The 22,366-nt window shown below is 30.2% G+C and overlaps 11 protein-coding genes across 11 annotated transcripts; 5 read left to right on the forward strand and 6 right to left on the reverse strand.

Moving 5' to 3' along the window:
• Window positions 1–370: 370 nt before the first annotated feature.
• On the reverse strand, window positions 371–2,590 carry PBY1 (putative tubulin tyrosine ligase; the record flags this gene model as incomplete). The annotated part of the gene is made up of 1 exon (XM_004178567.1): window positions 371–2,590. One exon carries the CDS (start codon window positions 2,588–2,590, stop codon window positions 371–373), a length of 2,220 nt encoding a protein of 739 aa, XP_004178615.1.
• A 290-nt stretch (window positions 2,591–2,880) lies between these two features.
• TIM12 (Tim12p) lies at window positions 2,881–3,246 on the forward strand (the record flags this gene model as incomplete). Its single annotated transcript, XM_004178568.1, has 1 exon — window positions 2,881–3,246. One exon carries the CDS (start codon window positions 2,881–2,883, stop codon window positions 3,244–3,246), a length of 366 nt encoding a protein of 121 aa, XP_004178616.1.
• Window positions 3,247–3,734: 488 nt separating this feature from the next.
• On the forward strand, window positions 3,735–4,511 carry POL30 (proliferating cell nuclear antigen; the record flags this gene model as incomplete). Its single annotated transcript, XM_004178569.1, has 1 exon — window positions 3,735–4,511. One exon carries the CDS (start codon window positions 3,735–3,737, stop codon window positions 4,509–4,511), a length of 777 nt encoding a protein of 258 aa, XP_004178617.1.
• A 279-nt stretch (window positions 4,512–4,790) lies between these two features.
• MAK3 (peptide alpha-N-acetyltransferase MAK3) lies at window positions 4,791–5,348 on the reverse strand (the record flags this gene model as incomplete). Its single annotated transcript, XM_004178570.1, has 1 exon — window positions 4,791–5,348. One exon carries the CDS (start codon window positions 5,346–5,348, stop codon window positions 4,791–4,793), a length of 558 nt encoding a protein of 185 aa, XP_004178618.1.
• A 292-nt stretch (window positions 5,349–5,640) lies between these two features.
• ATG11 (autophagy protein ATG11) lies at window positions 5,641–9,042 on the forward strand (the record flags this gene model as incomplete). Its single annotated transcript, XM_004178571.1, has 1 exon — window positions 5,641–9,042. The coding sequence occupies one exon, from the start codon at window positions 5,641–5,643 to the stop codon at window positions 9,040–9,042; it is 3,402 nt and encodes a 1,133-aa protein (XP_004178619.1).
• Window positions 9,043–9,227: 185 nt separating this feature from the next.
• Window positions 9,228–11,129, reverse strand: TAH18 (NAPDH-dependent diflavin reductase; the record flags this gene model as incomplete). The annotated part of the gene is made up of 1 exon (XM_004178572.1): window positions 9,228–11,129. One exon carries the CDS (start codon window positions 11,127–11,129, stop codon window positions 9,228–9,230), a length of 1,902 nt encoding a protein of 633 aa, XP_004178620.1.
• A 385-nt stretch (window positions 11,130–11,514) lies between these two features.
• Window positions 11,515–12,963, reverse strand: MSF1 (phenylalanine--tRNA ligase; the record flags this gene model as incomplete). Its single annotated transcript, XM_004178573.1, has 1 exon — window positions 11,515–12,963. One exon carries the CDS (start codon window positions 12,961–12,963, stop codon window positions 11,515–11,517), a length of 1,449 nt encoding a protein of 482 aa, XP_004178621.1.
• Window positions 12,964–13,616: 653 nt separating this feature from the next.
• On the forward strand, window positions 13,617–14,330 carry MRPL16 (mitochondrial 54S ribosomal protein uL16m; the record flags this gene model as incomplete). Its single annotated transcript, XM_004178574.1, has 1 exon — window positions 13,617–14,330. One exon carries the CDS (start codon window positions 13,617–13,619, stop codon window positions 14,328–14,330), a length of 714 nt encoding a protein of 237 aa, XP_004178622.1.
• Window positions 14,331–14,524: 194 nt separating this feature from the next.
• RFC5 (replication factor C subunit 5) lies at window positions 14,525–15,625 on the reverse strand (the record flags this gene model as incomplete). Its single annotated transcript, XM_004178575.1, has 1 exon — window positions 14,525–15,625. One exon carries the CDS (start codon window positions 15,623–15,625, stop codon window positions 14,525–14,527), a length of 1,101 nt encoding a protein of 366 aa, XP_004178623.1.
• Window positions 15,626–16,586: 961 nt separating this feature from the next.
• Window positions 16,587–19,442, forward strand: IST2 (Ist2p; the record flags this gene model as incomplete). The annotated part of the gene is made up of 1 exon (XM_004178576.1): window positions 16,587–19,442. The coding sequence occupies one exon, from the start codon at window positions 16,587–16,589 to the stop codon at window positions 19,440–19,442; it is 2,856 nt and encodes a 951-aa protein (XP_004178624.1).
• Window positions 19,443–20,062: 620 nt separating this feature from the next.
• Window positions 20,063–22,084, reverse strand: POL12 (DNA-directed DNA polymerase alpha subunit POL12; the record flags this gene model as incomplete). The annotated part of the gene is made up of 1 exon (XM_004178577.1): window positions 20,063–22,084. The coding sequence occupies one exon, from the start codon at window positions 22,082–22,084 to the stop codon at window positions 20,063–20,065; it is 2,022 nt and encodes a 673-aa protein (XP_004178625.1).
• Window positions 22,085–22,366: the final 282 nt, after the last annotated feature.

A 22,366-nucleotide genomic window follows, 5' to 3' on the forward strand; every position in this document is an offset into this window, starting at 1 on the left:
GTTAAATAATGTCTAGATTCTTAAAAGTAATGCATATATTCTTTATTCTATATATTTATATATATATATATTATAAGGTAAGACGGAGTGTGTTTTAGTTTCATTTGCTTTCGGCTCTAAGCTAAACACCGTGTTTTGGAAGTTTTGCTATTTTCCGAGGTGTCTCAGGATTCAAGTATAAATTAAAAACTCCGTAGTATATAACCTCTATGATGTTATAGACATTAGTAATTAACAAATGATAATGGCTTGAATCAATAAAGGATATTGTATGATTGTTTAAGTGCAGAAACTAGATAACATTTTTTTTTAAAAAAAAGTACAAATAATTATAAAGAGTGAGTATGCAATATAAATAATGCGTGTGATGCTACCAACTATTAGATGTATGGTCCAATACTTTGGTAAAAGAAGACTTAGCATCTGGGAGAACATTGAAACTCTTGTTGAAAAATGGTAAGACACAGAACTTGACAGTATTGTCGAACAATTGATCAATTAATCCCTTTAATTCGTCACCAGTTTGTTTAAAATCTGGATACGCGTTAACTTCCAATATTTTGACATTGTAATCTGAATCCACCAATAAATCAACACCATATGTTTCAAAAGCGTTTGGTAAAGGTTGAAAATTTATTCTGTTTACTGTTGCAGCAGCAAGGAATAAGTCATGTGCTATTTCATGAATTTGATCAATGTATTTTTTTTTTGTTTCGGTAGATATGTCCTTTAAATTATTGAATTCCATAACAGATAATTCTTTACCATTCCCCTCTTGTAAACATGTATTTGTTAAATGGCATTCCAAGTCTTGATGGTTAGTGGCAGTGTATGATTCTTCGTCTAATTTCTTGAATGGAGTTGGTGCAAATAATGCAAGCATTCTGTCGTATACAAAGACTTGTAAGTCACTCTTACACGTGATATAACATCTAATATGGAATTTCTTATTATTCATCGATGGTAATAATAAAGGATTCTTCAAGTATTCTTGAACGATAAAATGGCGTAACTGCGATATAATAATCTTATTTTCATTATCATTTTCATCGACATTTTCATCGGGTTCATCATCAAATGAATCAAAAATAGATTGTAAATCTTCAATGGTTTTAAAAACTCTAATACCTTGACCTTTATCACTCATACTTGGCTTTACAATCCACCATTTTTTAGATTCGATATTTTCCAATTCTTGTCTTAATTCCCAATTTTCATCCAACGAATCATCTAGAAATTCAGCGTAATCCAGATCTAAGATAAATGATTCCAAAAATGACTGAACTAATATAGATTCAGGATGTTTAACGATGTAATTTTTAATAGTATCAGCCAAATAATGCTTTCTAATTAAAGCCTTTCGGTAGATGTATGAATTTGCATAATAATTATTAGGTTCAGATAATAATCTTGCCATATCTAATTGTTCATAATCCCCATAGTGAAAAATCTTAGAAGTACTTTTAATAGACTCTTTTGATAATTCGGATTGAAAATCAACATTTGGTAAATATCTTTTCAAGGCATTTAGTAATGGATTATAAATGTATTCTGTCTTTGGGATACTAACAACAGACAAGAGTTGTTTGTTTCCATTTACTTTCTTATTTAAAACTATATCATCTCTAGGAATAATAATTTCTTTATCAAAATATTCAGAAGTTTTATCAAATGAATGGAATACTGCTCTAATTGGAGTTACGCAGATTAATTTTCTATCGATTAAATGCATATCATATTCACTATCCTTGATTGAATGCCTTGAGTTTTCATGTAAATCAAAATTTGGAGACCAATTAAACGTGATTGCTTCTGATTTGGAACCATCTTGGATATCTTGTGTTTTACCAATGTTATATATTGGACCTTCATACATACAAGTCCATCTATTCTCCCAAATTGGAGCGTACTTCACTTTGGTATCAAAATTCAATTCATGAGTAAGTGGAATATTAATTGAATACAAATCATAGTTCTGGTCCCAGTTGCTTAGCAAATATTGAAGCACTTCAATGGAACGAGCAGAAGCAATTTCCATCACAGCTGAGTCTACTACTTGAACACCATTATAATATGCCCAAGATATAGCAATAGCCTTAGTATCAGAACATATTACAGATTCCAATGCGGCACCAACAGTTCCACTTGAAGTAATATATGCAGCAGATGTATTTTTACCAACATTGGGGCCAGATATCAATAAATCAAATTTCTTTAAGCATAATTTATATAAGCCAATGTTAGCGCATGATGCTGGAGTTCCGTTTATTAAAACCCATTCTATTGTATCTTTTGGTAATGGTTTAGTTGATTCACGAGGTAATAAAGAGTCTGTGCAAGAATATTGTGGTAAGTTATAAGGTCCCCTGTAAGAATTGTCATTCGCATTAACATCGGAATATAAAAATTGTGCAGATAATTTTCTACCAGCTAAATGAGCTTTACCAATCCATGATTTCTGAGTATCTGGTACACAAACAGTTATTTCCCACTCAGGATGGCACTTTTTCAAATATTGAATAAAAGGTCTAATATAAGGAGAAAATATATCATTCAATGGGCCGTCATCGTTTGTAATTAAAACTTTCATATTTAGATGGGAATGTCTAATTAAGGGAGAATTTTTTTTTCTTTTCGAATTTATTTCTAAAATTTGTCGAAAAAAAATAGATTATTTTACTTTCTTAACTCAGCTACATGTATATTTCATATTTTTTTTAATTTATTTTTCTATTATTACAATTAATTTTTTTTAGCGGAAATGATTTTATTATCTAAATTAAAAAAAAATAAGAAAAATGTTAAATGTAGAGTGCAGATTATCACAACTTAAATAACCAGATACAATAAGTTTAGTATACTCTCTATATATATATCAAGATGTCTTTATTCCTAAACGCATTTAATGCACAAGAGGCAGACCCTGTAAAGATCGAAAATGCTACCACGCAATTTATGATGATGCAAAGAACATTCAATGGAATTTTAGATACCTGCATGGCAAAATGTCTTCAATTAAACCAAGGTGATAGTGGTGATCTAGCTAAAGGAGAACAAGTATGCGTGGATAGATGCGTTGCTAAGATATTTAGAACACACATGATTGTGCATGAGCATTTACGAGGGGATATGTTCCGTGGTAGAGACACACTTACCAAATTACAACCCAGAATAATTGCAGATGGAGATAAGATTGAAGTCACCAAGCTAGAATTGAAACTTATTGAAGAGGGTAGAAAATCTTAAGCTTCTTAGTTAAAATACATCAAAAACTCCAAAACTGTATAGTAGAAATTGCATTAGATGGAAGAGATAAATATCTTCCATCTTATAATATCTGACATTCATAGAACATGTATATAGTCCTTCTAACAAGCTATTATATTAATACTGATTAATTATCATTTTCTTGTATTCTTGCGTTACAAAGCAATGGACAACTAGGTATAGTGGATTGCACGTGATCTTTGAATTACCTAGGTTTCTTCTTCAAAACACGTAAATGAAATGTGAGACGCGTCAACTTTCACATTGGCAATATTCGTATCGAACAATGAAAAAAGTATAAAAAGAAGATCTAAATCAATTAGCGAAAATTGTAAAATTCAATAAATTCGATTATAATTATTAACATTTTAATATTTTTTTTTCTAGCCATTTTTTCATTTGTGGAACAGAACATATTGACTGTAAAATAAACACTTTTTATTAAAACTAAAACTGAACACGAAAAAATGTTAGAAGCCAAATTTGAAGAAGCCTCCTTATTTAAAAGAATTATTGATGGTTTTAAAGATTGTGTCCAATTAGTTAATTTCCAATGTAAACAAGACGGTATTATCGCACAAGCTGTTGATGATTCTCGTGTTTTATTAGTTTCATTAGAAATTGGTGTTGAAGCTTTCCAAGAATATAGATGTGATCACCCAATTACTTTGGGTATTGACTTAGCATCCTTGAGTAAGATCTTACGTTGTGGTAATAACAACGATACCTTAACTTTAATTGCTGAAGATACCCCAGATTCTGTAATGTTATTATTTGAAGACACGAAGAAAGACCGTATTGCTGAATTCAATTTAAAATTAATGGATATTGATGCTGATTTCTTAAAGATTGAAGAATTAGTTTACGAATCTACATTAAATTTACCAGCAACTGAATTTGTAAGAGTTGTTCGTGAATTGGGCCAATTAAGTGACTCTTTAAATATTACTGTTACTAAAGAAACTATCAAATTTGCATGTGATGGTGATATTGGTTCAGGTACCATTATTTTAAGACCTTTTATTAATATGGAAAATCCATCAGAATCTATCAAACTAGAAATGGACCAACCCGTTGAATTAACATTCGGTGCTAAATATCTTGCAGACATCGTTAAAGGTTCAGCTTTATCTGATAAAGTTGCTATCAGATTATCAAGTGAAGCACCAGCTTTATTCCAATTTGATTTGAAAGCTGGTTTCCTACAATTCTTCTTAGCACCAAAATTCAATGATGAAGAATAGTCAACAGATGAACATATAATCACTAATATTATTCATAAAAAAAGATTAAAAAACTAAACAATAAAATTAATTAATTATTCATTTCACAACTATTATCCTATAAATATGTATTACGTTTCCTAATTCTAGCTTACCATCCGTTTCAGACCTCTAGAACTTACATATTACTTTTTTCACTCTTCTGTACCATATTATATGTATTTAATAAACATTGTAATTTTTTTTTCTTCACAAATAATATTTATTAAAAGCCTCTATCAAGATTATGTAGAATATTTATCATATAACGCCTTTTGAAATGCCAGTTCCATTAGGAGGCACTTCAATGTGTTGTGAAAACGTGGATCTTCTGCCACATTTTTCTGTTATTGGCAGAATTAATTTAAAAGCATCGCCATGATTCATATAATATCTAAACATTCTTTTCACCCTAATGAAGCCCATGCGTTCATATAAATTTAAAGCAGCTTTATTTTCTACTTCTGTCTCCAGCATTATTTCGTCACAACCATCAGCAATCATCTTCTCAATGGCAATATTAACTAATTTTTTGGCAATACCATTACCACGATATTTACTCTCAACTGCTAGCATCCCAATATATCCACGTTTCCTAACGTCTCTATGTACTTCACTTTTGCATATTATACAACCAATTGGCATGTCTGGAATATCATCTTCAGAAAATGCTAAATATGCAAATTCTGGCCAGGTATTAAGAAAATACCTGTAAACATATATGGAGTACGGTTCAGACAAATCGGCATCTATTAGACTTTTCAAATTTTGAAATTGTTCTTGATTATCAAGATCTAGTGGTTTATAAACTATATTCATTTCAAAATTGGGCCTGAGTTTCACAATATCAAGTATCTGTTTTATGCACCCTTTTTTTGTTGTATTGTTAGCTAGAAATCCTTTAATGCAGTAATAATGTGTAAACTAGATTTTTTTTTTTATATAGCTAATTTTTTCTAAGGCAAAAAATTAGGGTCTCCAAAGATGAAAAATATTGAAGAGCCTATATAATGTTTAATTCCCCAGAAAAAAAATAAAGAGAATTTAGATTTTTAAAACTTGAAAATTACCTTTCTACTGGAAAATAGTACCAAAATACCATTTAGAAGGGATGGGAAATGAACTTAAAAACATTCCTTTATCTGGAGTTCATATTATAAATACTGTGACGGGGCAAATCACCCATACACAGTTTCAGTTTTTTGTTAATTTAGAAGAATTTAAAATATATGCTGCTGCAAGATGCAAACTACCTGTGAATCAATTATTTATTTTATTACAAGACGGCCAGAAATTAACTGTTACTACTTTCCAAGAATGCTCTAAAAAGGCACACGAAGAGGAAGTATTACAGGAAGTGTACATATTTGATAGAGGATTATTTTCCTTGGGATTACAAAATGATGACGATACAGATGATATGAATGAGTTAGTAGAAGCTTCAAAAATAATATTAGATAAATTACAACCAGAAGATGCTGTAAACCTTATTCGGCCAATTGAATCGCCCTTAAGTGATGCTGATATACGATTAGAAACAATTAATCACAGATTTGTATCGAATATACTTACTACAAATATTGGTTGGCTCACAGCATTGGATATTGATATTCAATATTTGACAGAATCTATTCAATCAAAGATGTCTGATATTAATAAGATTTTAAAGGGCTTGAATGTTTGCTCTCGGTATTTAGATTTATATTGTATGGATTCATTTGATTTATTTGATTCAAATATAAAATACTTAAACCAGTTGAAGGATTTTGAAAGTTTTAATAAGTGGGAAGAATTTTATGAAAGTACATTAGCTAATTTAAAAGGTATTACGAATGATCCATTAACCTCCTTTTTAAATAAAAAATCTCTTGATAAAAAGGCGTTGGAAGTTAAAAAACTAGATGTATATCTTCGAAAACATTTTCAAAAGATGCAAGAAATTATTGACGAAAATGCAAACTTACAAAAAACATTAAATTTTGAGATTGTTGAATTAGAAAAAAAATATTCTCCCAAGACTTCAAAATCTACATTGGAAGAGACAATGATATCAAAATTTTATGATATTTTATCAACAATGAAAAAGCAACAATCAGTCTTATTATCAAAGAAGGATGATGATTTATCCTGGACTAATTTAAGCTCAAAGAATGAAATATACAATCAGCTGATTTATGCAAAAGATAATCAAGTTAAGACTCTTCTAACAATAGCACAGGCTTTGTTTTCTCAATATGATGAAATAACAACACTTAAAAAGCAATTACAAATTGAAAATATTCAGAAATGGGGTAGAATTGCTACAATTCAAATCAATGTCTCTGAGATAAAGAAAGAACTTCTTACAAATTGTAATGAAGAATTAAGCATTTATAAAAGCCATCAACTTGTTTTCGCAAAACTAAAAGATTTTCCAATTGTTTATGGATTATATCTTATTGAGCTATTACGACGAAAATTATGGATCAATTTCATCTTAAAAGATGGTCTTAACTTTGCTACATCTTATAAGTTGAATTCTCATAACGAAGAAATAAAAAGGAAAAAGTGGCTGGATAATTTTGGACATTTATTAAATGATTTCAATTTAGAGCTGCCGTCTGAAAAAGAAGACTTAAAAGTGATTAACTGTTTTTTTGGGCGAGATATAAGTAATCCAGCTACTAACCCAGCTGTAAAATTAAAAAATCAACAAGAAGAAACTTTAACCTCTGTGCTGGAGATTGAAAACTTTCTCAATAAATATATTTCATCTTTACAAGACAATGATTTATTTGCAAATTCTGTAGATATTTTGACTAAGAATATCGAAAAAGTTAAGTATTTTCAACATAATGCACTTCTATCAGAAAATAAAAATCCATTACCTACTAAATTTCATAAAAGTTTAACTCAGCCTGTGTTACCTCTTGATCAAAATGAAATATTCCTAAATAATGCAACAGGTAGTGGGATAGATAATAATAATAAGGTATTGGTAAATGGATTTAGAGACAGAATATCATCCATGAGCAACAAGATGTTCCAATCTAATGTAATTTCTAATGTATCTTCTAATTCATTATTTCCTACAGTGAAACCAGAAATTGAACGTGAATATTTGCAACTAAAAGATGAGGTTCGAATTTTGCGCAAAGAAAATGATATGAAGACTTCCAAAATTCAATCCTTGGAATCTCAAATTTCTGACAATAATGTTGAAATACACGCTTATAGAGAAACCTTGACATCCCTAAATAAGGAGCTTTCTAGATTAATAACTGAAAAAGAGGATAATACAGCACTAAAAAGAGTTAAGGATGCCGAATTTCGAGATCATATTCAAAAAATTATTAATCAAAATGTTATTCTAGAAAACAAATTAATATCATCCTCAAAATATTCAGAGAGGCTTGAAATTGAAAATAAAAAACTTCTTAGCTTCGTACTAAATATCAAGGTTGAATTAACTCACATGCGAGAAGATTTTTTCAATTACTTTGATAAAGCAAAATCCCAATTAAATCTTATCACACTAAAATATACGAACTTTAAGAATAAATTACCCAAATCCTTACTCCAACAATTACCAAATGCCTCTAAGAATGCGAGTGTAATAGGCATAAATCAAGTAAATTTTTTCGATCAGTCATTGACTTCTCAAACTGATTCTTATATCAACAGTTCTAACAATATGCCACTGAAGCTACTGGAAATGATTGTACAGATTTTTAAAGCTAATGTATGTATTTTAGAAAATATTGGATTGTTGCCAACTATTGATAAGACTAATAACATTCAGATCATAAGAGTTAGAGGTTTACGAAATAACACCCTAAGTGACAGTACTGCTGGTAGTATTTCTGATAGCACTTTTTTAATTGACCAAAATGAAAAAATCAAAAGCACATTTTTTAACAACGTTTTCCAAGAATACTCCAATATGAAGAATTTCGAACAACAAGAAGTAAATAGCATCGTTGTAAATCCAATATTACAATTATTTAAAAATCACTTGTTGGAAAACGCAGTAGTACGAAGATTTAAAGATATTGAATCATTAGCCAAAAGATATAAAAAAGAAAGTAAATTTAGAAAAAGTGTTTTGGAAACATACAAAAAAGAAAAGATTACTTTGAAGAATTTTGAGATTGGTGACCTGGCATTATTTTTACCAATGAGTGATATTTCGATTCCTATTGATTCTAAAGCATCATCTGTTAATTCCTCCTTTTCATCGGTGGATCTTTCAACACCTCCAACGTCAGAGATGTTGATGAACAAGGCAATGTCATCAATTTCGATAGACACATCATCTAGAAGAAAGTCTAATTATTCTTGGGCAGCTTTTACAGCATATGGTGAAACTAAACGTTATATTTTGAAAGAAGATACAAAGGTTCCGGAAGGTAATGACTGGTTCTTGGGAAGAATAGTAGCTTTGCAAAATAAAGTTGTAACAGAAGAAGAGCCAAATCGCTATAAACTACCGCTCGGTTCCCAATGGTGTAAAGTTAGTGCTACTATAATATGATATTATATACTTATCAAAGACAATGTGCAATACGCTTTATTATACGTATTTATTAATATTAGAAGAGATATATAAGTCTATCAAAAAGGTTTGTAATTTAGCCTCTCTATGTAATATTAAGATTGCAGTCTCCAGTTACACAAATATAGAACTCCCACTAAAATTTGAGGTATTATTGGTTACAATTACCATGTTTCTTGTAAATATCTGTCTTCTTTCTCCATGTTTGAGAGATACTTCTCAGCATCTGTAGGAGTACTAAATTCCCCCCATTTTTTTAACATTTCTACAAATGTTAACCTTACTTGGACAGGCATCTTTCCAGAAGATCCACATAAATAGAAATAAGCATTTTGCTTAACAATGAGCTTTGTTAGCTCTTTTCCATGTTTCCAAAGAATATCTTGGACATATTTTACATCTGGAGAAGCTTCACGATCTCTTGAAAAGCAGGTATATAACTTTATCTTCCCAGTTGAGTCCCAATTTTCAAGGATATCACGATAGATAAAATCTTTATGGAAATATCTATTTCCGAAATACAAAGTGATATCATTAGCAAAATCAGATCTAATAAATGACATCATTGGTGCGATACCAACACCTGGGCTAACCAATATCCAAGGTTTAGTTTTCTGTTTCTTTACCAATAAATTATTATTAAATATTTTGTATCTTAATCTATCACCCTTGTTTAGGGAAGACATATAAGTCGTACAAACACCTTTCCTGATATGTCTTAGGATCGTTCTATATTTTACGATAGCAACAGTCAATTCAATACATGGATCATTTGGTGCACTTGAGATTGAGTACAAACGTGGTTTAATAATTGGTAAATAGTCAGCAGCATATTCCCATGGTAATCTGAGTGATAGGAAGTCCTCTAAAACTTCTAATATAGATCGTCTTGGTCTATTACAATAATCAAATAAGTCTTGCATATCTTCGCTAGTCCCAAACTGATATAATTTTTCTCGTTGATCGTCCAGCTGTTCTTTACCACGTTCTAATCTTTTCTGATCAGTTGCAAACATCCATACTTTTAAGAAAAAGCTGCTTCTTGGTACACTAGATATATCAAAATGGTATTTCAATAGATTTCTCAACGTTATTGCTTCAATTACACCACCATTTTGTAAATCCTTTGGAATTCCATTGGTAAATTTTAATGGTTTATCCGCGACAGCTTTCCAATGTGGTTGTACATCTAAAAACCGCATTACTGCCTCATCTGAATTACATGGAAATATTGCCGCAGTATCACCAGGAGAATATTCATCATTTGATTTCTCACCTTTGAATACAAATTTTCTAATATCTTGAAAATGATCTTCAGAAGTTATTCGAACATTTTCAACAATATTAGCGTACTTGATAGATGAATCATGTAAAAATTTGTTTTGTTCATCCTGATTCCCATTAAGTTCGAGTGATCTTATTAAAGATTCGGTGGTTTTGGAATCTGTATCTAGCTCTAAGAAAGATGGTGGCTGTAAATATAATTCTTTATCAATAGGTTCACGGTTTATAATTTGGCCGTTGACTTTTCTATTGGGGAATCTGTCCATTAAATAAGCAACGATCTTTTTTTCAAACTCAAAATAGACACTCTCAATCCCAGCACCAGTGTTTTTATTACTCCCAGCCATTGAAATTTCATCAGCTTCTAATCTATCAAAAATTTCATTAGCGCCTAATTGATTAACAATTCTTTCTTCTAGCATTCTAATTGCGTAATTAAATTTTGGATAAGAGAAATCACCAAGACCTAAAAATCCCACATTAATATGATTTAGGAAATTAGTTGGCAATTGTTTCTTCTTCAAAAATGACCATAGAGTGTTTAATCTATCATCACCAGTAGCTCTCTCCCAAACATTTCTTGGTAATTCACCCTGGCCCGTAGTAGAACAGATAATAAATAAGTACTTGCAACTAATAATATCCTCGATGTTATAATCTGCCAAAGTACTTAGAGTATGATCGAAATGAAGTCTATGGAGTTTATGGGATAGAACAGTAGCAAAATCATGTGCATTCCCTGTTTCTGACCCATATAAAAGAGCAATTTTCTTGGCAGCCATAGTTAATGTGCCTCAGTATAGCAACTTGGTTTGAATTGGACTTGAGACAGTATAACAAATTAAAATTTTCAGAATGGATTATATGTATTTTAAGGTTTTAATAAGTTTTCTTTTTATCTGATGCTTAGCTAAGATTTGAATCTCATCGGTTTTTTCCAACTGCACCGATTTTCTGCGAGTATTAGTAATAAGACATTCGCGGCTGTCACAATCTCATGAGTTATTAGTGACTCTTAATAAATATATTTTATTTTTTCTCATGAAAATTAGAATGATATATTTAAAAATGAATCTGATGGATAAATAATCTATTACATATAACTATACATACATACATATATATAAGAATCCATCAATAGAATATTTACAGGGGAAATAACATTCTTCAACGCAATTCAACATTGTATTTTTCAACTATAGCTTCGCAAACTTTCTGTTGTAAATCATTAATCTCTGAATTAGTTATATTTCTATCCATTGACTGATAAAATATTCTGTAAGATACAGATACTTGATTGTTGCGAGTATTTGTAAAAACGTCTACTAATTTTACACTACCCACCAGATCTGATCCAATGCCTCTAACTATTTCGGTAACATCATTGTCATTAATATCCTTTTTAGTTAAACCTTTTGGTAGCCAGAATGAAACATCACGGCTAGTCCCTGGATATCTAGAGTATGGTTGAAATGTTGTAATTTTTCCTTTTTGGAACTGGTTTTGAAATCTCTTATCATGAGACCAGAATAAACGAATATCAAGAATATCAAATAAGAGCATAGCAATACGATCCAATCCAAGTCCAAATGCCCAAGCAATTGATGAATCTTTTTCATAACCACTTCTTAATAATAGATCTTCACGAACAATCCCACATCCACATAATTCTAACCAATCATTTTGCCACCAGACTTCAATTTCCCAAGAAGGGGCAGTCCAAGGAAAGTATGCCCTAATCCATCTTGCTTTCAACTCAGTAGGAATCTCACATTTGTAATTTGAGTCATTTTTTTGTAATAATTTCATGCTTTCAATTTTTTGATTAAAAACTTCAGAGACAACTAGTTCAATTGATCTTTTTAAATGTTGAGAACATAAGTTAACCTCTAAATCACTCATATAATCTTGTTTGGGGTTAGCTTCTAATGAAACATCATCTGATACTAAAGTAATTTTTAACTTTTCTTGAGCCAATTGATCTTCTAATTGCTTAATATCCTTTCTTAATTTATTTATATGTTCTTGAGGATCATCAGGATTACGTTTCCAAGCACAAGCCCCTTCCATTTGATGGAAAGCTGGATAATGGTTTCTATCAATTTCATCCCTTCTGTAAACATCCGCAGATATTAAAAACCCAGTCTTGTCAGTTAATTGTTCAGGTGGTATATTAGAGTTTTTGTCTTTGGAGAGGAAATTTTTTATTCTTTGGAAACATGGAATTTCATGAGCAGAAGTATGAGTTCTTAATAGAAATTCTTTGTTTATATAGTAAGTATCAGTTTTAGCTCTACCTGGATGATCTGGTAGAAATCCTAAAGAATCAAAATTATCATAAACTGAAACTACTGGTTTGAAATTATTATAAGTTTTAAAATTATTTGAAGTTGAATTCAATTTTTCTTCAATCATTGTTCTTAAGATACCAACTGGATGATTCTCATTAAGATGAAGATTCCTGCCAACCAATGCTAGTGTGTTGGGTGTTACATTTGTCATTGAATCATCAGTTTTAAATGTTTTACCATCAATATCTATTGTTTTAGGGAGTGCGGATGAGTAGTATTTCAATCCGCTTCTAATTAATGTTTGTCGTAATGGAACTAATATCATATTTTGTAAGATGTATTAGAAAAATACTATTTGAATTGCTCTTTCAATTCTTTTTAAATATTGTTTTTTTTTGTTTCACTTTAATTTACCTAAGGTAAGGGTATTATTTTTTTTTCAAAATATAACTATGAAATTCGGATACTAAAATATTATATCTTGTTTGAACTATGAGATGCAAGAGAATTTAACAACAATATAGAACCTTAAGTTAAAAAGCCAATTAATTGATGCTTGTTTGACCTTTTTAAAGTTTACTTATTTAAATTTGTTATAGTTATATAGCTAATTCATTCTCCTTTTAGCGAATATGTCTACAACTTAATGTATTAATAAAAACGGCATTATAGTGATTGTAAAAATTCTTAAACCATCCTGAAATCTAAATTAGCACAAGATATCTATCATATATATATTTTTTATTGTTTATAACTTACTGTTTAATTTGTTAACTGTTTTATTTTATTTAATATGACATTTATATAATTTTCAATATTAGTTTTTTATTTTTTTATAATAACGGAGATATTTTTGATATTAAAAAGTTGATTAAGATTTATTGTTTAAAAATAAAAAAAAATCAATAATTAAGAATTAAGGATTAAGAAGTTGACACAATTGTACATAATAGCAAATTAAAAAAAAAATAAAATAAAATGATAGCACCAAATATATTCGGGAATGTTTTAAAATCTAGCATATCAAAATCAGTGACTCCACCAATCTTATCAATCCGTAGTGGGTTACCTTTAATCAATGTAAATATTTCTAATATTCGTTATAAACATGAATATGCTCCAAGATTTAAAGAATTTAGTAAAAAACACAAGGGCCGTGTTCCAGTTAGAATAGGTGGATCAGTTAAAGGCTCTACTTTAAAATTTGGTGATTATGGTATTCGATTAAAATCCGAAGGGACAAGAATCACTGCTAAACAATTAAAGGAAGCCGATGATGCCATTATGAGATATATTAGACCTTTGATAAATGGTAAATTATGGAGAAGGTTATCTACCAATGTAGCAGTATGTGTTAAAGGTAATGAAACTAGAATGGGTAAAGGTAAAGGTGGTTTTGATCATTGGATGGTTCGTGTACCCACAGGGAAAATCTTATTTGAAATGAGAGGTGATGATTTACATGAAAGAGTTGCTAGAGAGGCATTTAGAAAAGCTGGTAGTAAATTACCAGGGATATATGAATTTGTTGATAAAAATTCATTAGCAAGAGTAGGGCTTCATAGTTTTCGTGATGTAAATAAGATACCAAAAGTGAATTACTTTGAAGAATTAACCAAAAACCCAACTAAAGAATATTTAAATATCATGCGTTCCAAAGAACCAATGTATAGAGAATACAGAGGTCGTTAATTATATTATGCATACAAAACATATATGTGAAATGGAATGGCCATAAGCCCATATATATATATGGTAATAATAATTGGTTTATATATGAATTTAATAAAGAGCATGTAAATATAATCTTAATATGTAATGACAGAATGTATATGTATGTACGTGTATAAGTGTGCGTGTACGTGTGCGTGTACGTGTGCGTTTGTTTAATTGTCTAATGCAAGCATTACTTTGGCAATAAACCCTTCTAAATGAAAGATTGGTTTATTCCCTAAGGCCAATCTTTCATCAAATGTACTTGAAATTGACATTATGTCAAGAATATTTTCATCAGTAACCTTTATTGAATTATTATAATTTTTCAATAACTGGAAAGTTAATTCTTGTAGAATGATTTTAGGTGGTATACAATGAGCCAAAAGATCATAGATGATGGACCTACATTCTACGATACAAGGCACAGATCTATCCTTTTTAATTTTCATTGACAATTTAATTATTGTATTTAACCAATCTGGTTTTATTATCGGAGAGGTAGATTTCAAATTAAATTCGTTAGATAATGCCATTGATTCTAACATTAATACTGAAGTTCTTATATTATTATTTGATTCTTTCACGATTTTCTTTAGAATATCATCTGATTCCACATTGACATTTTCTGCATCCACAATTTTTTTCAATAATGCCAAATGTTCTTCATCTGATGGTGAAGGACAACGTATTAATAAACAACGAGATTTGATGGGTGAAATGATTGGTGATAAGGAATTTGAGATCATGATCAATCTTATATTTCTTGAATATTTTTCCATAGTTCTTCTTAAGGCGGCTTGAGCATCTCTTGAAAGACAATCTGCTTCATTAATAATAACACATTTGAATCTATGAGCTAACCCGGTAGAAGCTGCACCTCCATTCCCTGAACTACTTTGGAAATCCACTTGTTCCATTTGAGCAATTTCCTTTAATAATTCTTGAATAACAATTCTATCATTATTACCCATATCACTTGGAGTGATTTCAATATGATACTGTGAATTAATAACATTCAATTCTAATTTTCTATTTGATGGAGTAGTGAAATTTCTAATATCAATTTTCAATCTATATACGTTGGAACCGAAAATAGATTGTAATAGAGACATACACCTTGTTTTTTTACCAACCCCATTGGGTCCATATAACAATAGATGTGGCAGATCTTTATGATATGAAGATAATGATTGTAATAGTGTAGTTAAGTCATCGTTATGTGATAATTCGTTTAAACTCTTTGGACGGTATTTATCGACCCACAAGGACATTTTGCATAAATATACGTAGTAATAATTATAAGTATAATAATATTTATATCAATTGGCTATGATTTTCTCGCCTCGCTTTTATTAATAAATCAACAATATATATATATATATATATATATATATATATATTTTTTTCTATATAATTAATTGATGATATTTTTTCATTAATTTTAAGCGTTTTAGAAATTACATGAAATTAGGGTTATACAATTTACCCTGTTCTAGAGAAATTGTAACCCTGAATGGTTTCGGGGTTGTAACCCTACTTATAATCTTTCAAACCCTAACCCTGACACAAAAAAATTGAAAAAAATCAAGAAAAACTATATAAAAAAGGGGAAAATATAAATTTTTCTCACACACATTCTGTCCTGCGAATTCTCTGTGCATTTCTAAATTTCCTGTTTCGGACTTCTACCAATCAACAAATTTCCGGGTAATTTTCTTATTTTTTTTTTTTTATTTTTCAATTTTTTTTATTAATTCCTTTTTTTTTATTTTTCATGCTTTTTTTCAATTTCAGGGTCGGCTGGGTTTATTTTCTAAACAAAGGTTTGGGGCACTTTTTCATTGGAATATTACATAGAGAGAAGACACTTTATATTCGAAGTTTAATGAACAAATAAATTAATTGATTAATTTACAATACATAATTTTGTTGTTTTTTTTATATATAAAAAACATTCAATTGATTCTATTCTTGCTTGGCAAATTATTTGAAAAATTAAGGTCTACCAGTCGCTAATCATATATTTTTTTGAACAAAATAGTCGCCTTAGAAGGAAAGAAAAATTAAGGAATATAACAACTTCGTAATCCTAAGGAAAGTTTTTTTTAAAAAAAAGACATTCTTCTATTCAATCTTTACTAAAAAAAATTGATTTTTCTCAATCAGCTATTTTATATTTCAAAAAAAGGAAATAAAGAATAAATCTATCAATCAATATAACTAGGTGCAAGAATGAGATCGACCTCGACGATAAAACAATTCGAACCTAATTACGTAATCTCATTACAGTATTCGAAACAAAATGTGTCAAATTTCGTCACAGCTTTGGGCTCCAAAGGATTAAGGGCCATTTCAAGACCTTCGTTAAACCCATCAAACGTTTATATATTGACCAAGATAAATCAATTGAACGGCCCAGATTTGTTTGAAATTACAACTCAATTCTCTAATATAATTAATTCGGTGACTCCAATTGAAAATAATGAAGATAAAAAGAAATTGAATTTCTTGATATCCAAGAAATTACTTTCGATCAAGAATATTTTCACATTAGTTGATGATAAAGATTTGGTTGAATTGTTTCAATTGACACAGAATCCAAACTTGGCATTTTATTTCACTTTCTTCAAGACTTATATCTCTTGGATGGTTCCCTTAGCCGTATTCGGTATTATTTGTAGGCTAGTGGCTCGACCTTTTGAATTTAATTACATATATGTGTTGGTACTAGTCTCTTGGACTTTATTATTCACTTCAAATTGGATCTTTAACGTGAAACCAACTCATATGGAAAAATTTGGTAATTTCACATTGAAATCAAATATTAGTTCAACAAAGACTCCAGTAAGTGTTATTGTTAAAAAAGTGGCATTTGTGCCAGTTGCCTTAGGGTTTGCTGCAGTTTTATTGGGATTCCAATTCTTTTGCTTTTTCTTGGAAATTTTTATTACTCAGTTATATTCAGGTCCATTGGTTTCAATTTTAGCTTTACTTCCAACAATTCTCTTATCAGTTTTTGTCCCAGTCTTGACTATTATCTATAATATTTTTGTTAATAAATTTGTCAATTGGGAAAATGGTCCAAATCCAAGCAATTCAAAAGTGGAAAAAAATTTGGTTTTAACTTTCATGACAAGTTATGTCCCATTATTGATCACTTTATTCTTTTATTTACCATTTGGTCATTATTTCGATTCCAATTCTAAATCATTGGTACAAAATACCATGTTTTCTTATAATTTAAACATACCAGTTATTGAAAATGATTTCAAGATTAATATTGACCGTTTTAGATCCCAATTCTTTTATTTTGTTGTGACAAATCAAATTATCCAATTGTTAATGAATAATTGTTTACCAGGTGTCTTGGCTACTGTTTTACCAAAAATATTATCCAAAAAGGATACGAAGGAAGTTAAATTACAAAAGGAAAATGTTAATTATATCATGAAGACTCAATATTCAAATGATTTTTTGACTTGGGAAAATTTTAGTAAATTTGAATCTTCCAATTGGGGGGAATTCGATATTGATGAAAATTATAAAAAAATCTTTATGCAATTTGGCTATTTAACAATGTTCTCAATCATTTGGCCATTAGCTCCAGTTATTTTCTTATTGTTTAACCTATTGAATATTAGATTGGATATTTGGAGAGCATTTAAAAAATGTAAGCCAACTTCCACCTTGGAATATTCTTTAATAAAATCTTCAATTCCATTAACAACAAAACCTGAAATTAGTTTATGGGATATCGTTTTAGAAATTCAAACTTGGATTGGTATTATTACCTCGGTAACTATCACTTATATGTACAGAAATTGTAAATTGCCAAACGTTGGTTTAACGAATCCATTAGAAAAGCGTGATATATGGTATAAGGAATCTCCAATGAGTCATTCATGGACCTCTGTTTTATTAGTAGCTGTTGGTGCTGAACATTTGGCATTTTTAGCTTATTATTTATTAGCCACTGCTACTTTCTCTTCTCAATCAAGAAATTCTTTGAAGAAAAGAGATCAAGTTACTCCAAGAGATATTTCAACTGTAAATGAAAAGGAACTTGTTACTACCGGTGATGATCATCAAAGAAAGGAGCCAGTTGAAAACCTGGATTTATCAGATGTTATTAAGGAAACTATTAAAACCATGAATAGTATCTTACCAGGTTCTTCCAATTCAAATGATGATTCCATGGAGAGTTCAATCGACGATGAAAGTTATGCTGAATACGAAAATCAGAAGTCTCAAAGACAACAACAAAAATTGAATACCAATATTGCTAAGGATATTAATTCCGCTACAAACGATGTTATAAATTCAATTCAAAATGAAGGTTACGAAAGAACTAATGTCAACGAAGGTGAACCATTAATAGCCACCAATGCATTAGGAAATAGCAATGTTTTGAATGACAGACAACAATCGAACTCTAGAGCAAGAGATGACTCTGTGGCCACTGGTATCAAAAACTATCCTTACTCTCAATTTAATTCGAAAAATGATAAACAAGCGCAAGAAAAATCTTCAAAACATAGATCATCAACTAATCGTAGCATCAATAGTAATACTAACAATCAAACTAGAAATGATACGGTTTCTACTAATGCCTCCTCAACTTCTTCTCTAGCTGCCGGTGCCACTGTTCCTGAAACCATCCCAACTTCAAAAAATTATCACTTAAGATATGATAAGTTTGGTAACCCTATCTCAGCTCCAACTTCTACTTCTTCAGTTCTAGCAGTTCCAAAAGAAACCTCTTCTCATCCTTTGTCTACTGTCCATAATGCTAATGATATTGTTTCTGAGGCTACCCAACTTGCAGATCAGACATCAAGAGAAATTAAAGAGCAAATAGATGATATTTCAAGTCACAAGAAGCCTACCACCCCAACTACACCAATGAAATCGACTCCAAAGACAACTGCTAATTCTACTCCAAAAAGTAAAGCTTCCACTCAAGCTGGTTCAAAACGTTCTACAACTACAAAGCATTCCAATGGAAAGCATTCTTCAACTAAGCATAGCTCTAAGGAAGAGCCAAAGAAGAAAAAAGGTTTGTTTGGCTCTTTAAAGAAGAAGTTGTGAAGATCTCTGCCTTATATTACTAATCTTCACTTCAATTTCCACTTCATTTACTTTATTTTTGTTTTACCTATTTTATCTGAATCTAAATTTATTTCCAACTAATGTCTCTACCTATTTACTTTTGTCTTTATCTTACATTTAATTAACTATACCATTTGTGCAGCTTTTATGTCCTATTAATTTTATCGAAAAAAATTAATAATAAAAGACAAAAGATCACAATTTAAAAAAAAAAAATAAAAACAAATAAACAATTAACAATCAGCAATATAAGAGTTGCTAGATTTTTAACAAAATTAACTCATTTAGCTAGTAAATATGTTCTAGGGACCATTTTATTTTACTTCATTAAAGATAAAAATCTTTGGACCTATTATTTCTAAAGCTGATTTTTATCACTGTATACTTTTTTATTGACTTTTTTATATTACAATCATTTGTTTCTAACTCATATATTATGTAACTCTTTGTTCGCCTATATAATATAACTGATTTCTTTTCATTTTAAATTTAAATACGTTTTCAGTCGAGTTTTCTGAATATAAAAATTTGATCTTGAAAGTTTATCAATTTATTCGTGTCTCAATATATAATACATTAAAGAATTGTAGCTAATTTATTTATATAGTTATTAAATCTACTCTAGCACGTTTCCATACATTATGTAAATAAACTTCACCATCAGGACTTTCCACTTTTGTTAATTTACCGTCATCAATATTAGCTGGTAAAATTGAAAGTTGAGCATATGAGCCTCTGACACCAGTAGCTTTTACAAATACACCCGGATTTATTACAATAACATTTTGAATAACTCTTGCAAACTGCTGAAGTTCACTGGGTATTATCATAACGTCAGGTGTAAAGGAGCTAACGAACTCTGTCAACCCTAAATATGCTACTTCAAGATCAGCACCGCTTAAGTGTTCGTATATCTTCTTATCCTTTGAATCAGATGAAGATATTAGTTTCTTTTTTATTCCTCCCGGGAATACTGGATAAAATCTGCGTTGATTTAAAACATGTTCAGATATTCTATCAAATCTATTTCTCAACGTGATTGTACCACCTTTTGTAACTTCCTTCATATCTTTAAACACATCAACATTTGAGCATCCAAAAAAGGATTCGTTTATTTGAAAAGTTGCAGGATTAGCAAAGCATTTAAAGTTCTTTGGTAATTGTAATATGTTTCTATTAAAGGAATCTTGTGGATATGCAGCATGTTTGGTTAAGGCATCTCTTGTCGATGGGATAAGGACTACTTGAATTTTTGAATTTATCTGTGAAAGTATTGGGGCAATTACTTTTGAAAAAACTTCATCCAAAGTTTTAGGTTGAACTTTAACGTTGGGGAAATTAGGTAAATTTCCTGAGGCAATTAATGGATTTGTCACATCTATAAATGGACCAAACATAACAATAGCATGTGGTTTAATAGAAGTGTTTACTTTATCAACGAATTCTGCCAAATATGTTAAATCAAAGGAAGTTGCTGGAGTATAAGGACCACTGGTTACAATGATTTTAGAAGTTCTATCAGTTTTTCCATTATAAAGCTTTTGAATATCTTCTGTAGTAGATACAGGTGAATTAGGATAAGGTAAAGAAAGTATTTCTGTCACTAAGAAGTAATCACCACTAACATTTTTACCTTTTAATGCAACGATTTGTCCACAAAACAATGAAAAGTCATTTACTTCTGTAAGGTTTAAACTTATTCTACGGCCAATACCTGATATTCTAGATGTTTCTAAGGCTAGCGATTCTGGATTCAGAAATCCTTCAGTAGTTGGAGAGTCTGGCACAATTCTACCAACAGCATATATTTCCGACTGAGATTGAATAGTTGGGTCACCAAAATCATCCTTTGAAAGTTGGTAATGCTCTTGAACAATAGGAACAAAGCTTTCGATTTGGTCGTCTAAATAATCTGCAGATTCTACTAGATTTTGTCTCATGGTTCTAAATCTATATTTCTTTGGTTCATAATACGGTAAAACAGATATTTTCTCTTCAGTGTCAAATTCCATTCCTTCTGCAATTTCAATATTTTCAGGATTTAGTGAGTCCAACACTTTTCCTGAAACACAATTATTAGATGGCGTGTTGAGGGCACTATCGGCTGTTGAGGGCATCGTAGATGTTCCAAATTTAGAATCCATGCTTGGCGTGTACATCATTTCTGTCTCAGAATTGTTAATATCAGTTGTTAGATCTCCAGTTTCAAATGCCAATTTTGATCCACCCCCATTAGCTGAGCTTAAAAGATGATTGGCGTTTAATTTTCTCTTTTTTAAAGAAGGGGTGTTTGGTAAACTAAATCCAAATACAGAAGGGCTTGATCCTAGGTTCTTTACATTTCTTACTTTTTTCTTATTGGATCCCAAATTTGTCGTTTGTGAAGTTTGTGCTGCCTTTTTTTCAATTTGTACTTGTAAAAACTCCTTAAAAGCCTCAACATTTTCTGAATTTAAGGTAGTATGTTGTTCATGTCTCTGGTATGAAAATTGTTCCCATTTGATAAATAATTCATCTGGTGGTAAGGCATGAACATTGGAAAGATTTTTTAAAGCATCTAAAACAATTGGTTCTTTTGCTTCTGGCCCAAACTGCTCTATTAAGTGTTTATCTGTGTCCATAATGTTTTGCCCTTTCCTAACAAGGGTTATGTTCTGGTACTAGTAGTAACTGTGAATTTTAATAAATACCTTTTCAAATAAGTATATATTTCTTATATTGTAAAGATTATACCTCATCTTTTTCATGTAACGCGTAAACAGACTTGGCGACGCGTTTTATATCTTAACTCCAAGTAAATATACAAAAACAAAAAACATTGTGACAAAAACTTAATTGCAGCATTCATACATCTCTTTAAACTTATTAACATATCTAGGATAGGAGACTTATTTATTAGTTAT

Source organism: Henningerozyma blattae, chromosome 2, assembly GCF_000315915.1.
Source record: "Henningerozyma blattae CBS 6284 chromosome 2, complete genome".
In the NCBI taxonomy this organism is placed as follows: Eukaryota; Fungi; Ascomycota; class Saccharomycetes; order Saccharomycetales; family Saccharomycetaceae; genus Henningerozyma; species Henningerozyma blattae.